Source organism: Syngnathus scovelli, chromosome 7 (assembly GCF_024217435.2).
Source record: "Syngnathus scovelli strain Florida chromosome 7, RoL_Ssco_1.2, whole genome shotgun sequence".
Lineage (NCBI taxonomy): Eukaryota > Metazoa > Chordata > Actinopteri > Syngnathiformes > Syngnathidae > Syngnathus > Syngnathus scovelli.
This window is the reverse complement of record NC_090853.1, coordinates 2,712,065-2,728,696: the sequence shown is the minus strand read 5'-3', so window position 1 is coordinate 2,728,696 and position 16,632 is coordinate 2,712,065. Positions and strand designations below refer to the sequence as shown.

General features: G+C 46.3%; 1 protein-coding gene across 10 annotated transcripts in view; it reads right to left on the bottom strand.

The window, feature by feature from the left end:
* The window catches only part of ncam1b (neural cell adhesion molecule 1b), a 41,767-nt gene that overhangs the window by 1,919 nt on the left and 23,216 nt on the right, over nt 1-16,632 (bottom strand). For 2 of the 10 annotated variants that reach the window (XM_049725262.1, XM_049725264.1), the window contains 12 exons: nt 13,567-13,596; nt 10,136-10,286; nt 8,832-9,019; nt 8,454-8,550; nt 8,213-8,383; nt 7,870-7,998; nt 7,068-7,100; nt 5,165-5,289; nt 4,856-5,036; nt 3,128-3,326; nt 2,608-2,724; nt 1,083-1,985 (listed from right to left, as the gene is read on the bottom strand). In XM_049725262.1, the coding sequence (XP_049581219.1) occupies nt 1,083-1,985; nt 2,608-2,724; nt 3,128-3,326; nt 4,856-5,036; nt 5,165-5,289; nt 7,068-7,100; nt 7,870-7,998; nt 8,213-8,383; nt 8,454-8,550; nt 8,832-9,019; nt 10,136-10,286; nt 13,567-13,596 (2,324 nt within the window). Of the gene's footprint in view, nt 1-1,032; nt 1,986-2,607; nt 2,725-3,127; nt 3,327-3,471; nt 4,232-4,855; nt 5,037-5,164; nt 5,290-7,067; nt 7,101-7,869; nt 7,999-8,212; nt 8,384-8,453; nt 8,551-8,831; nt 9,020-10,135; nt 10,287-13,566; nt 13,597-16,632 lie in introns of those variants that run through there. The other 8 variants (XM_049725265.1, XM_049725267.2, XM_049725269.1 and 5 more) reach the window with 7 other exon arrangements.

Genomic DNA, 16,632 nt, shown 5'->3' with positions numbered 1-16,632 from the left:
AAGTTAGACGCGTTAAAAACACGACGTCGGCGCACACTGAACCTGAAAAATGACGTCGTCGACGTATATATGTAAGAAGACCCGGTGTGCTGGCACGGTCTGCTTACATAGTCCTTCACCACCATTTACAACAGTCGGGACAGGTCGCGAAGAACCGGAAGAGTCATCCCGGAACACACGGGCCTCCCTCAACCAAAAGCACTCCACCAAAAATGTCACGACAACAAAACTCTGGCTAGCTAGCTAGCTAGCCGTTTTTAATTAGAGCCCCTTTCAGACGAGGGATAGCGTTCTTTGATTTCGAAAGCGATGGTCAGGTGTGCCACAGGAAATAATCAAGTCTAATTAATTGATGCCAAAATGATTTCCTAGAAATTATCTTGGTTCATCCATCAGAGCCAACGATGTGTTGTGATGAGCAGAGCAACCCAGTGCCACTAGATGGCAGTATAATTAATCTGCGTATGCTGTTACTTTAAATTCTTTCTGTGAAAAAAAAATGCTAGCACTAAATTAAAGTCACTCTGTCCACTTTGCATTAGAAGCATTTTGCGATCCGTGCCAATGTTTTATCAGGCACCGTAATGCCGCCGGATGCCAAATCACTTGGGTTTTGGCTCGGTACATCTTTCCAGGTGTGCTTGAGCGCGATCGTATAGAATGAGACGTCTGAAAGAGGCCTCCTTTGTGCTCCTCAGAACTCACACATATCGCTGGCGTCGGGCCGAAACCTCTTGTGTTCACATTTGGTCAATTAATTGGTGAGTCCTCACCCGGGCCGTTTATTTATTTCCAAATTGTACATCAACTGTAAGTGTCTTGTTGTCTTGTCAACAAATGTATGTTGTTTTTGGTTGACTAAAAAGTGCTGCTTTTGGAGGATCGTGCCCAACCCGAGCAATGCGTGAGATCAGAACCTCACTCCTCAGTCACTATCGCGACCGTAGAAGTTCAGCCTCGTTGGACTCGTTACTGAACGTGTGGTGAATGGCAACATGTGGTGGTGAATGAACGAATGCACGAGTTACTCACGCACACGTACACGCACACACACACAGAGAAACCTCTAGAGGGAGCCGTACTCATCGTTGACAGGTGGAGCAGTCTTAGCCAGAGGTTCTGATGCGTCCATTGTGGGGGTGAGGTCTGCTCCGTCTCCATTGGGCAGAGAAGGGGCAGAGGGCGGGCTCTCTAAGCTAATCAGATCGTCGGGGATGGCCCAGGGTCGCTCCGTGCCGTTACTCAGCTCTAAGTCGAAAGTGGCGTTATCGAGGCCCATGTCCTGGGCGAGTAAGTCGTACATGTGCGGCGGCGATGCGAGGTGCTCGCTAGCGGGAGGGGGAGACACGGGGGTGGGGACGTCTCGGACCAAAGGGGAAGACTCTTCAGCATCCGGCGCTTTGGGAGCGCCGTGGATGGCTGAAGACGGAGGGTTGGGGTACGGGTTGAGAGGGTTAGACGGCTGGGCGGGCTTGTCAGAGGCGCAATTTGTATCGGGGTCTTTGGGGGTGAGCGGAGGCTTGGGAGCTACTTTCTTCCTGTCTGGAGTAAGAGGCGGTTCCGTGGCTAACGGCGAGACGGGAGGGCTAGCTTTAGCCTTTAGGGCGGCAAGTTTCGGAGAGTGCCTCCGTTTGGGCGGGATGGGCGTCCCGGGTTTCTGAGTCCGTTCGAGGGTGGTCGGCGAAGCGTCGCTCTTCTTGGGCTCCTCTTCTTCCGTCACCCCATCGGATCCCCTCCGCTCCACTAACGGCGCGATCTTAGCCTCGACGGCCGCCCTGCACACGGGGGGAGTCGGCGGCGCCGTGTTCGTCTCCGGGCTGGGCGCCGGCGCCGTGATGGGCGAGGGCTCGTTGGCCGGGGTGGACAGGCTACACGTGAGCGTGGTGGTCTCGCTAGAGGGGCTGTCTTGAGCGGGGTCAATGGTGGCCGTGGCCGTGTCAGAGGAGAGCGTGTCCAGTGCCAGGGCAGCGGTGAAAGCCGCCAGCCTGAGAGAGCAGGGAGAGAACAGAGACACACAAACTAGACACCGGGGTGACTGTGACACAGGAAGGGTGGCCCCGAGCGGCATGCGAGAGGATTAGTCAGCCTCACAAACAACACAAAGCAACTGAAATCAAAAAAGGACGACAATAACAAAAAATATAAGCGCAAACTATTAAGGAGAAACAACATGCTGTGAGTGGACATAAAGGGGGGTGGGGAGGCATTCCAAACACACGCCGACATGGACGAGTACTGACTGGGAAGGCTGGAAATCCAGCAGCAGCAGAAGACTACCAAGCAGAACCACCTCGACGGCTTAAACCAGCGACATTGTCACGTAAGCTTTACTCGAGAGGGCAACGGCCTTTCTGTCCCGTCCGTCCGTCTCTTCTACTGGTATATGATCGCACAGTCAACAAGCGACACACTCTCAGTGGACTCCACTCAAGAATGACCAAAAAAAAGATGTGCATAGAAGCAGGTCAAATTTTGTCCTGGTGAGAGGTGAAAAGTGAATTCTTGGAAGTGGAGTGCAAAGTACGACAGCTGATAAGAATTTTTAAGAGAAGCAAAAAAAAAAAAGAGGAAAAAAAAAAAGGCTGTGCCGTTGTCAGTTCGACTTACTCTGGCTCGGTGAGGGGCGTGGTTTCGTTGGGTTCTGTTGGGCCTGCCGCGTTGTGATTGGCTGTGCACTCATCCTCCGTGCGGACCTCCACGATGGGCTCTTTGGATTCGTCTTTCCTGTGGATATAAAAAAAAGATATCATCCTCAAGGAATCAATCATTGTTATAGATCAGCTTTGCGTTCAATTTAAAAGTCCCAAATTTCATATTACGCCACTTTGCGAGTGAATCGAGACTAGATGGGAAAAAAAATCAATCTTTATACTTATAACGTGACGTTCTATTTCCTAATATAAAATGTGACTATCCTAGACTGTGACACCCCTTTTGGCCACTTGGGGGCAGCAAAAGTACACATCATAAAACGTGAACTGAAAAATCCAATACCAGCTCAAGTCAGGCGCATAAATAAAATAAGGATGAATCAAATGACCAAGTTAGAATGAACCTGTTAAGACATACTGCTTTTAAAATGTCACGTTTGAATGAGACACTTTCAAAATGTCCGCCATGAACTTACATGAATGCTGCCTTCCCCTCCTCCAGGTCCTTGCCTTTGGTGCCGGAGGCCGACTTTCCGCACAGGCACATGATGAGGCCGCACTTGTTGACAAAGTAGCACGTGACGTCCACGGCCAGGAGCAGCAGGATGAACGCCACCACCAGGATTCCCGCCCACAACATGATCCCCATGGGGAACGCCGCGTCTTCATCCAAATCTGACGCGGACAACACAGCAGGGGGCGAGCAAACGGGTGAGTGCGTGAATCCATAAATAAATCTGCCAAATGTTTAGAAGAAACAACTCACTCACCTGCCCTTGATGATGTTTTATATAAACCCTTGATGCTAAGCAGCCCTCAATCACATATTCAACATATGTATTTATTCGATGTTAGCCTTTTTAAAATATTTATCTCAGTCCATACAAGTCGATGTAAAACCACAATTTCACATAATTGGTCCCCAAAAATATTTGTTTTTTTTTTAATGAACCCACACATTCATTGTGAGTAAATTAAGCTCAGATCACAACAGTGTTACACAATATATAACGTTTGTGTGGTTTATATTTGCTTTTGTGCTGTGGCAATTTTTAATGTCAAGTATGAATGACACTGTTAAGACAGGCGTGCAATTCTGTGTGGGGAAGAAGAAGAAAAAAAAAAAGCACCTTTCAGTTAACATAGTTAGCTATTTCAAAAACACGTCGACACGCTTAAGAAGTGTCACGTGACTCGTTGTAATACGCCGTGTGTACACAAATGTCCTGTTAGCTGTTTTTTGTTTTGTCGGCGTAAAAGTTAAGTCGGTCTTTACATCATATGTACACACACACGCTTGAGCAGTCGCTCGGCATTCACACGAAACACATCGCAGTTTCTTGCTGGCAACTGTCACACATCTATGTCGTCTGACGCGCGAGGGATTCCGCTGCCTTTGGTTCGGTTCGGTTTGTGTTGCGAATACCACACACACACACACACACACACACACGCTCGTCTGTCACAGTTTTTCAAAAGTACGGGCCGCCGCCGTGGAAACTACGAGAGCAGCAATGCGGTGATGACGGACAGGATGAGTGAGACGGCACAGCACGTCACGGACGGAGAGCCCTGAGTAGCTGGGATGATGACAACGTCCCGAAGCGGGCCGGAGATCAGGAACGTTGGAGTGTGGGAGGAAAAAAAGGAGGATGAGGGTGGGAAAAAGAGAAGGGTTGGGGGGGGAAGAGGAAGAGAGAAAGTGAAAATATGTCATCTGAAAAAACAAAAGGTGAAAACATCAAAGAAAAGAGAGGGGGAGAAAAAAAGCAACGCATTGAAGTAAGAAGCAGGGGAGATGAATGGACAAGATGGCGTCGGAGGGGCGGGGCACGGGCAAGCTTCGGTTCGGTTAGTCGGCTGTTATATAGCGCAAACTGGCCCACCTGGTTCCGCCGTTAGACTGAGGAAAATGAAAATTATTCAAGGAGTCGCCTGGCCCGCTTGCGCAGGAGCAAACTCAAGCTCGTTTAGCGACGGCTGTCAAAGCTTCCGTTTGGGAAAATTCGGCCGGAAAAGTATTTTTTCCTCGCCTCTATTTGAGATTTGGGCTTCTGTAGATCTATTGAGATGTCATTTTTACCGGTCAGGGTAAAAAATAGACGGTGAGCTTTGAGTGGTGCTCCTCTTGTCTGCTTGTGTTTAGTTGGAATGTTAGAACAGGAACAGGAACGGCGGGCGGGCGGGATGGAAGGGAAGCCTACCTGGCATGACGGCCGGCTGGACGGACGTCCGCATGGATATGCTAGCCCGCTCCGACTTGCCCTTCTGGTTCTCGGCCACCACGGAGATGTCGTACGTCGTGTCCCACTCCAGCCCGCTGAGGATCACGTACTCGCTGTCGCTGGGCATGCTGATTTCGGGTTTCCACTTGGACGACTCAACCTGAAGGCACATTTGGGTCGGGCTTTTTTAAATCTGGTTGAGGCTAATTTTACGGTTAGCTGATTAGAGGTTTTGATTGTCAGTCTCGAGTTTGATTATGGCTGAGAAAACATTCTCGCCGTTCTCACCGGTTTGAAGTGGACGAGGTAATGGAGGATGGGCAATCCGCCATCATCCTGCTTGATCCAGCTGACTTTCAAGGAGTTGCCGATGGGCTGAAGCGCACCTTCCAGTTTGGGAGGACTTGGATTTCCTACAGGCAGGGAGCAACAGCGATCAACATTTCAATGAAGAAGAAGGAAAAAAAAATCCCCGGCCAGCGAGTTATTGAGGCAGCGTTTTTGTCTTTAGAGATGAAGGTGGAAAGTTTTACAAAGCGTGCGCTGCGCTTTTTTTTGTTGTCGCGGTCCTTTTCAGGTCAGTGGCCGTTTCTTCTGTGGCTTTGCCTCCAGATGGAGGAGTCACACTCTTGACTGAATCACACACCAGCGCATCCGATTCAGTCCGAGGCGGCACTCAAACAGAATCCAGATGACCGACTGACTGTTTATGCGACTCAGCCTCGCCATGTGTCAAGACTTCGATATCGAAGGTTAAATGCAGCACTCATCCCCACGTGTTTATCACCCGTGTTAAGAGAAGACACAACGGAGCAAGGCGCATTGTGGTTAGACTTTATATTCGGACTCGGTCCGAGCTGAGGCAATGACTTTGTTAGTAAGCGCTCTCGGCGTGAATACTAAAAGCTGCCGATTGAGAACCAGAGCAAAGTGTCGTGGAAAGGAAGCTGTGTTTTTTTTTTTTTGGGAGGGAGAGATTTAATTGTAGTGGAATGCTGGAAAACAGCCCTAAGATGTCAAACAAAACTACTTTTTCTGTCTTTTCTGTGATTTTCCTAAGCAAACAGATGTGTGATGATTTAAATTTGGGGAATATTTAACCTCTTTATACTTGGAAATGCAAATAATCGATAGTCCGCTTTGACACGGCGCTCGTTTGGAACGTATTGATTCACTTTCCATTATTTTCTATTGGAAAACTAGCTTTGAAATGCAAACAAGTCACCCAGCGACGTGTTTGGATTTTGTTATCTACCGATTAAACGAATAGCGGCGCATCCCACACAGGTAGCAGCCTCTCAATCACAATTCAGGCGCCGCTGATAAACATCGCCAAGGTAACCGGCTCTGGCTCTCATTAATCCCCGCCAAGACGGACGCCTACTCCATTGATTAATGGCGTTTAGCTCCAACTTTGCTGCGGTTCGCTTAGAAGCAATTAATACGGCGTTTAATAGCGGCGTCGGCCGATTAAAGCAATCGGTCTCAACGTCGAGTTTACCTTCTGCACAGTGGAGGGGGGGGAGGCGGTCGTCACGGCGCCATGCAAGCAGAATAACAGTCACATGAGTTGCACATGTATGAGTGTTTGAAAGGGGGAGGGGGGGAGGAATCGAGCATAGCACACGAGACTAGCGTGCTAAAACTTCAGAACGGGGCATCAGAGGCTAAGATGGCTCTCGAGTGTGTGTGCGTGCGTGCGTGTGTGTAAAGGGCAGCAGACGTCTCCTACTAGCGCACTCGAGAGCAACTGATGAGTCATGAGCTGAGGGGAGCGATCCAAACGGTCGACAACACAAAAGCTGAACCCAGAGGAGCCATGTTTGTCTTTTGCAATGGAACGTTTGCTCTCGACGTTTAGTAATTCACACAGCGCTAATTGGATGGTCGTTATTATTCCTAGCGGGAGGACTTTTGGGATGAGGGCGAAGCGAGTCGACGCAGCCTCCTTTTACAAAGCGATCCTGCAAAACGGTCGCATCGGAAGATCTGGTGGCCTTTATCCACGTTGGCTTTTTTTTACACGTTGGATAATATCAGCTTTGTTTTATCAGAGAACAATTTCTTGCAGGCGTTGTAAAAGGGGGCTTTCAAATCGTCTCTACTAAAAACTAACACAGGGCTAATTGGGACATTTGATTGCAACTAATCGGCACAAGCTACTCTAATCCTCCCGACTGCAGAAACAAACCTGTGTCTTCTGATAACAAACCAAAAACGTCATCTTGAGACAAAGAAAAACACACAACGGTAATTAATCATCCGCACAAATGCTTTCCCATTTGGCTTAATGAGGCGATCAAGGTCGAAATGAAGTTGAGTCACGCTGATCATGAAAAACACTTGAAAACGTAACCTCGTTTTAATCAAACGCTATTATCTTTTTTTCAGTTGAAAGTGAGAAGGAAAACAATCGCCGATTTGGCTCGGTAAAGCCTTCAAACTGCTCCAGCGCCGAAAACAAAACGAGCCGTAATTCCGTTGATTACATTTCAATGATCGAGTCCGCCGTTTAGTTCAGTATCATCTCCTGCCACCAGGGGGGGCTAATTGCCAAATAATAGCATCAACCCTGACAGCATGTCGCGTGTTGTAATTGATATGGACCGAGTCGCATTCATTGTGCGAGCCTAATGAAATGCAAATGTTAATTCAAAACCGAGTGTAGTTGTGTTTACAAAGTAATGATGAAAAGCGGCCGGTGGGAGCTGAGAGTTTATTAGCGCGACAATAACCATCATGACCTTTAACTGTGATGTATTATTGGAAGGAAGGTGTATTTTTTTCAAAGGAGGTCATTACATTCACAAATGAGCTTGAGAAGGAATGACTGCTTTGGCTTTTGCCTGTTTTGCCTTGAAGCAATTTCCTGAACGCTCTGTCACCTTGCCGTTGCTAATTGCTAAATGCTAATCGTTTGACAGTCTCAGCGCGGCTAGTTGAAAGTCCAAAACGAATTCGCCAAGTTGACGTTTGCCGAGCGAGGAACTTACGGACTGGCTGCGTCTTGAAAACCTCCACCGGGCAGCTTTCGCCTTCCCCTTTCCCGTTGATGGCGGACATCTTGATTTCGTAGCTGGTGTCCGGTCTCAGGTCTGTGACGGTCACGTCGCCCGCGGAGCCTAACGATATCAAAGTTTGTTGTTAGTTAGCAGAGTAACTTTTGTGGCTTTTTGTCGGAATTTATTTGGAACGCCACCAGACTGGGTGTGGACAAAAGGGCGTCGACAGAGTGAGGAGCGAGAACAAACGGCAAAAGGACAAGAGTAGCAACAACACCTGCTATTTGCGTATGTGGCCAGATGGAGGGGGTAGAAAAAATACACTCCATCATACCATCTTTGAGCTCAAAGATTCTCTGCGACCAGCTGCTTCTGCCTTGAATCCTCCACGCCGCTTTGTACTTGAGCACGGGCACGCCTCCGCTGGACTCGGGCTCCTCGAACTGAACCAGCGCCGTGGTGGAGAAGGGGGACACCTCGTTGATGAAGGGCGACGATGGCACCTCTGTGGTGGAAGGGAAGACAGGAAGTGGAAAAAAAGAACACGCTAGATTGGATCTTTTTCAAAGGCTTACCCGCTTGGATGAGGACAAACTCTTTGGCTTCTGTGCCCATCTCGTTGGAAGCGGTGCAGTTGTAACTCCCAAAGTCATTCTCGGATGTCGGCGTCACCTGCGGGGAGATAAATTGCCATCGTCCAGCCCGTATTTCGGGACGCGTGGAGATGCGCCAGCACAAATCCACCGCAATAAGGACAGTTTTTATTCACATTTTTTTTCCACCCCCTTCACCTATAGCAGGTGGTATTCCCTGTGTTGAACAGGGCTTCACTCTTTTCTATTTTGTTCCTGCGAGTTTCTCGCCGGTGAATTATTCACCATGGAAAGCTGAAAGAAAAGTCATGAAATCTTGATGCCACAAAGATGCGCCATTGGCAAGCGCCGCCATCTTACCTGCAGGTAGCTGGCCGAGGGCGATCTGTAGATCTTAACGTTGCTGGTGTTGGCGTTGGGCAGCGTGAATCCGTCCCGGAGCCAAGCGATGGTGACCTGGCTTGGGTGAGCTTGCACCTCGCAGCTGATGTTGACGGCGTTACCCTCCCAGGTGTACACGGCCACCTCGCCGTGGATCTTAGGGGCGTCTTGAGAAAAATACGTCCGATGGTTACGCCGTTAATCTCGAGGGGGGTAACGACGCTTGAAATGAAAAACGCATCCATAAGCTAGCAAAAGAGACGCCACAGTATTATCATATGAGACGCTCGGAATGGCGAAATAATAACAAAAACAGCAGATGGGAACGATTGCAAATATTTCCGGTGACTGCGTTTCCAAAAAGCTTGCTTGGATCGGACAGGCTAATCACGTTACAATCGGCGCGGTTGTAGAAGTGAAGCCGTCTTTAACGCCCAATTAATCCGTGTACTGCATTGTTGAATAACAAAAAGGATTTGGAAGCAAATTTTCCATGATTGGCATCAAAAATCACTTCACACAGAACCCAGCAAAGGTGCTTTCACACGGCAATCAGACGTCTATGTATGCTTATCCGTGTGAAAAAATCCCAAACAAATTGCAAATTTCGCATCCTCCGAGGGATTAGATGTCGATTAAGCGGGACGGTGGCCCCCTTTTTTTTTTGTTTTTTACGACCGTCGTAACGCATCTAATTATCACTTTGCGGAAGTTTCTTGTTGCACTCGGTAATTATTTGCTCTCATGGGATCTGCGTGAAAGGAACTGGCTGACGCTTTTGCAATCCAGATGCGAGTCCCAAGATGTCAAGTTACCGCTTCGACTTGATACAAGGAATAGTAACGAGGAAGAAAGGCAGGGAAACGACATATTTCACAGGCACAAGGGCCTTGTGTTAACGCACCGAGGTTTCCACTTCTGTCGTTAGACGAACGCATCGACATTCTCATCATTTTTCGCGACAGGGTTGAAAAATGTCAGGCGGTAATGGAAACGAGAAGCCGCCACACAGCAAGTTGTCAGATGAAGAGCTGAGGGCGACGGGCCGCATATCTCGAGCCCCGTCCGCTAGGTTACCGTCGTTTTCGACAGCGCGCCGCTGATTTTGCAAATTCGTGTCATCCGCCGACATGAAGCGGGATTACGGCTTCTGATGCTGCACCACCCTAAAACCTCCAAGTCGATTCAAAGCGGCTGACTGAGGAATAGTTTCATTCAAATATTTGCTAACTGCGGAAGAATTCGAATCGGGGATGGAAAGCAAACTTTATGGACATACTCACAGCGGACCTCCAGATACGCCACCTGGTCATCTTCCCCGATGGCGCTCCGCGCCGAGCACAGGTACTGCCCGGCGTCCGTGTACTTGACGTACTTTAGCGTGAGGGAGGAAACGCGAGCGTCGCTTCGCACCACCACGTTGCCGTCCTCGCTCTGAACAGAAGCAAACAACAACCCGGTTGAGAAAACGCCACATCCATTTTATTCATAATGTCGAGGCATTTGATTACAGGACACACCAAAAAAAAGGCAACAGATGTGGCAACGCAAGAGCACAGTTGACAGGAGCAGGGAGCTGATCAATAATTCATGACAAGAGGAACCACGTGGAGCTTTCTTTCCGCTTAGCAACTTGCGACAGCGTCACCTTAAGCTAGCGTTTACCTCCGTTCAGGGTCATTTGATTTGTTTATTTTTGGGCTCTAGATTGACAATCAAATTCAGCGAGGGAGGGAGGGAGGGAGCGTGTCGTAGCTAGCGACTTATCGACATGACTCCCCCCCTACTTGCTTTCCTCGACACCTGACTTCCCCACCGTCGGGGGTCAACAACTTGAAAACGCCCCTCCCGAACCACAGAGCTCCATCCGCCAATCCCTATTGTTGAATTTCATGAATAGATTTAGGATGCAAATTTTGCGTATTTAATTTTTTAGCTGGATTTTCTCATTTCTGCAGCCTCAAGCGGCTCGTCTCCTATACTTTTTTTTTTGAATGGCCGAGGTCCAAGCTGCAGGCAAAGCAATGCCACGGATGCTTTTACTCCCGCTGATTGAGGAGGCAGCCTGGGCGGCCATGTAAAAAGAGAGCCCCTGCGAGTTTGGATTCCCATTGAATAGGCTACGCATGTCTGCGCCATTCATTATGCATGGCGGGTAGAGGCACTGGAGCAACGCTTATATAACACAATGGCCTTTTATTCTGACCTCCGTGCAGAAAACATTCTCTTTCCGACTCTGCAGCTTGGCAACGTGGCCTGTGTACGCGTCTAAATTGAGGAAATATTTCCTTGAGCAACTTTTGATCGATTTTCCATAGGATGAGTGCGTTTGAGTTCTACGGGAGAAGAGTTGCAATGAGATAGTGGAAAGGGGCGGAGCTACTGAACGACAGAGAGACTTTCGTTTGGGATAAAGGATGATTCCACCCTTTATTCATACTTGAGAATTTATTTTCACACGCCTAATGAAACAATCATCATCAATATGAAGAATGATTATAATTACTAAATATGAATTGGCATAATTGATCCCACGCCGAGCCGCAGCATTATTCTTGATTTATCTCAACGTTCTGAGAAAAATCCTTATATCATATCTCAAAATATTTTTTTACACACACAAAAAAAAATAATCAATGCCACACTATTCTCATTTAGCAATCAATGCTTGAAGTATCGCTAATAAACAAGCAAATGATACAGCCCTTTTTTTTTTCTCTCTCACTTTAACGGCGTAGCAAGCAGAAAACCGCTAAGAACGTCAAAGCGTGAAATCACTTCGGGAAACGTCACGTGTCACCAAACCTTAACTGTAAGAAGCAAAGGCGGCTAGCTCTCCCTCTGCAGCCTGTCTGCCGCCGAGCCTGACGCATTTGGCGCTAACATGCTCGGCACGCACACGACGCTGCTCGCTGCCCATAACTCTTCTCCCCTACTGCCTCCCTTCTATTATGGGATGTCTACACACACATACACAGCCATTCTGTAGCTGATGACTTTCCATTTCCCCACCCCTCTAATGTAAACCAATCACAGTCTTGTCCATGTAACAAGGTTAAATTCCCATTTTTCAAGCACCGCCTGGTCCAAAGAAAGCTTCCATACATCCATGACTTCACTTCCACCAACCTTGTAATTATTACCGGGCTCGATGACAAAGGTTCCCTGCTCGCCTCTCATCTCAAGCTGATTTTTCAATCAAGTACTCTCTGGGCATCATATGATCATTACCGAAGAAATGCCAGCGCACAAAAAAATAGCGGTAAGATAAAGCTTTTACAGGGCCCTGAGCATAATTTGATTTCGGTCCCCCCCTCTCAGCGTGTTTGTTTATTGTGTAAAAAAAAAAAAGAAAAGAAAAAGTCAGCCCCCAAGCAGCCACTTACACTTCACCCCCACTCCGAGTCTAAATAACATCAATATTTGATGCTGATGTTAACACAGCAGTGAGTTCATCATCGCTACTTTGGTTGAATATTAAAACGGAATGGCAGAAATCATTCAAACGGAATGAGGTTGGATATTAAAGGAGAATTTTAATATTCAATCAAAGTAGTGATGAATTGGAGCTTGATCCTGTGGTTGCCACGTTGATAAATATGTTCCATACTTTTATTTATCAACTCATTAGGCGAAGCTGCTGGCATTTTTTTTTTTTTCCTCCCTTTTGGCATTTTTTTTTTTCACCTCGCAGTTGCTGGCTGTGATGCATGGAGGCAAACATGACGCGATGGGAAAGATATTGGCACAGCACTGGAGGAGATAAGAGCGTGTGCCAAAGTTGGTGGATTTTTGCTTGCTAAATTAAACTCATTGCCCATTTCAGGGATGCTGTAAAGGGTGGCGCAACACCGCTGATAGAGGAAATGAGATAAAGATTTAAAAAAGGGATAATGGAAGCGATAAAATGGCCTGCTTATCTGGGGTAAGAGTGAGAAAAATTGCTAAACAAATTGACTCTTTTTAAAAGGCTCCCTTGTGGACGGGAACTAAAAACTCACTCTTATAGCGGGGGAAAAAAAGTATAAGTTTGAGTTGGGAATATTTTTTATTTTCCGCACTTTTCTTGCCATGTTTTAATATTTTATTTGACATTTTTTGGGGTAAAAACATTCCACAATGCAAGCTTTCCGCAACTCAAAACAATACCACTTTTAGTCTATTCATCAACATCAGAAAAGTCAGACCTTCAAAATAAAAGCGAGTTGTATAGTAACACTATTTAACCACACTCTTGTTGGTGCCAAAGATGGCTCATTTTGCAGCCACACTCAATTAACAAGCTTAAAATAGTTTCAGCGCAACTACTAAATAAAACAACATTGTGTTAAAGAAAGTGCGGTTAATTTTTATACTGGCATAATTTTATTTTGAAAGCTTGACAATTGATTGTGTTACACCGTTTTTGCTTGGGTCTTTTCGAGCAGACCGATTAACTGGATTGACATTATGAATGAGAATATAGCTTTCATATGATTCGGTTTTATTCTGGAACGGATCGATCATGAAAACAGGTTCCACTACAAACTGAAATGACTTCATCCCCCAAAAAAAAAAGTTACACGGCTCCCATCGTGCTCCTCCTACTCTTCTTCCCGACTTTTATTTGAAGGATTTTTCTGCATCCATCCGTAATCGCATTCGACTCCCCCTGACATGGGAGATGGATGAGTGTAAGGAGAAAAAAAAAAAAAAAGTCATGCATTTAGAATACCTTGTGCTGCTCGGGACGAGTCCATGATGCCTGTAGAGGACAGAGAGAATAACAAACAACAACAAAAAAAAGAAGCAGAGTAATTCTTAGAAAGCAAACCTCATGCGGGGTAAAAAAATAAAATAAATGTTTAGTGCTAAAAACAGCATGAAAGCTTTAAGTACTGTGTGGGTTCTTTTTTCTTTTCGTTCCACCTATAGTGAAAGTTGGATTGCGTTCAAAACGCTCGATGTCGACTATTGTGTGACAGCAAACGCTCGGTTTTGAAATATTTCTCAGTAATCCCCAGCCGGTCCTCTCTCCGGAACAACACTTTGTCTAAGCTTTATTAAGAATCACGTCTACCGTTGTCATGATAACCCCGAATGCTTTCAAAAAAAAGTCTTGAGTTTATCAAAAGGCAGCGGCTTTAAAAAAAAAAAAAAAAAGGCTTTCAGATGATCGATTGCTCACCTGTTAACGTCATCACAGCAATCTACTTTGGCTTTTTAGGCTCTCCACAGCTAAATAATTTCAACGTGATAGCTGAATAGATAATTTTCCACCTCCTAAACTTTCTCTTTAGGGACCAATTTGTGTTTTTTTTTTTAATATCTATAACCGGCCAAATGTCGGCCATTACTTTTGTTAATCCTGGCAACGCCGGTTGTATTCACCATGGAAATACATCAGTGAATTGTAAGCGGATTGGAACAATGTTTACACCACACATTAACTCTCCGTATTTTGTCCACAGGGGAGTATTATATTTGTATTTGTTAGCCTACCATGTTTTCGTGTATTCTGTCAATATTTCATCACCAGAACATGGCGGCTAATTTAGACGCATTATGCTGTAAACGAAGCAATTTGCATTTAAATTTTCAATGGTTGATTATTTGCATTTCCGCAAATAATACTTTCTTTTGTTTTTTTTAAATTTACTTTTTAATTAATTATTTTTTTAATTTATTTTTAAGGGAGGTGGTTATTTGTCAAAAAAGGGGGGGGGGCAATTGGGGCACAATATTTACAAGAATAACTTACCGTAAATTTCGGACTATAAGCCGCGGCTTTTTTCGTAAATTTTGAACCCGGAATCACGGGTTTTAGCTGGTGCGGCTTATAGTCTGGTGCGGCTTATAGTCCGAAAATTACGGTAGATACATTGTGACTATAGCCTAAAATGTATCCATATTATGAAACACGCTCGGAAGAAAGACTTTCGCGTTACCCAGGACAACATGCAATGTCCATTTTTTGAAATGACGGCGACACAACAAGACAAAAGAAAAAAAAGGCATGCTCGGAGTCGGCCGTGTTAGAGCGTGAAGATGAGGCGTAACAAATAGAATGGCAAACAGCTCTTTCATCAGGTGAAACAGCCGGGAACTCAAGTGAACACAATCTGCTGGAATAATTGTGAGAAGGAAAGGAAAAAAAAAAACACACAGCCAATGAAAGCATCAATGAACTCACCAGCCGAGTCCATCTTTCATTAGCCGCGCATTATAAATGCAGTCCGGCGAAGTAGAAGACTCTTGAACTGAGTCCTTTAACCCGAAACGAATATATTTGGGCCGCCGCATAAATATATCTGCGGGTCTGATTAAGTGTTTAACGTGGTGGGTAGGTGGGACGATACTTGACCGTGCAAAAGTATTGGACCGCCGCTGGCTTTCTCACTGACTGGCTTTTTCAGAACCATCGTATTCATAATGACGTTCATTAGAGTTCGATCTCGTTTAGCTTGAAGGGAGGCAGCTCCCTGCTAGTTCTCAAGTAAAAGTCCAAAATACCTGCCAAGCTTGTTATGATATATATAGTGGAATATCATTCGGTTTTAACCAGAATAACATTTCTGGCAGCCATCAAACATTTATTTAACATGAAATTGATTCTGTTGCATCGAAAAACCATCGCCTCAAGCTCGAACGCTGCAGGTTGTAGTCGGATGATGAGCGATGGGAATGTTGTTGGCAGTCTGTGCTAGAAGACGGCAGCCAAAGCGTCTTACATGAGCGTAAACGGCAGTTAGCCGCGTTGTCACCGCCGCGCCGCACAAGAGCTATGGCCCTAATCTAGCGGGCGGCCTAATAGTGCGGAACATCAGTACCTTGTTGGCGAGCGAGGCAAACCGCACTGCGCAAGCACTGCATCACTGTCATATGTGGGAGGCATGTTTGTTTAAAACAAAATGGGGTAGGGGAGGGGGGGATTATCTCCCTGTGTTATGACGTGACGACGGAATCGCTAAAACAAACCCTTCGAAATGCGTAAAAGCCTTCACGAACTCTGAGTGACACGGAACCTCATGAGTGGTGTCGTGAAGGAGCATTAGCGAGCTTTCGGCCCCGCCAGGAGCCTTTTATTTCCCGAGGAGACAACAATTGCGCAATTATATCTCGTCTCCGAAGTCCTCCCGACACCGCTGCCGTGTTAATGGGCTTTAGCCTTTCATTAGCAACCAAACAATTATTTTTCTTCCCGAGTCTTTAATTAGCTATCTGGATATTGAAGAGAGCAAGTGTGAGAGGAAACCTTTTTAGTAAATACCCCCATTGTTCCATCACTTTGCGTTAAAATGCGAATTTAGTACTTCGCTACAAATTAAACGACGTGAACGTTATCCAGCTGTTGCTCGCTTGATTTATTTTCAAAATCAAAAAGAACGCATGTGAATAATCAACGCAACCATTCCACAGATAAAACTTCTGCCGAGGTGGTCCGGACATGCACAATTCTAATTTACGTAATCGAGTAATCTCCGTTGTAATCCTCAGAGGGACTGAGCTTCGCACATCTGTTGTCGGACAATGCAGACGTCGACTATCGTGGTGTACCAGTCTGGTTTTAAAAAAAAAAAAAAAAAGTTTCCAGGCGCTAACTTTTACAGTGCCGTGAGAAGCTCCGAGCGAAGCCAGACAAAGACGTCTTTAAGCGAGGGAAACAATGAATCTGTCAGAGCGCGACAGCTGTAACTCGAGTTGCTTTAGTTTTTGTCCTGTAACAAAAGCGCCATTACGACCAGAGCCACTATGCGGACGGGGGGGGGGGGGGGGGGGGGGGGGGGGGGGGAGTGCGACG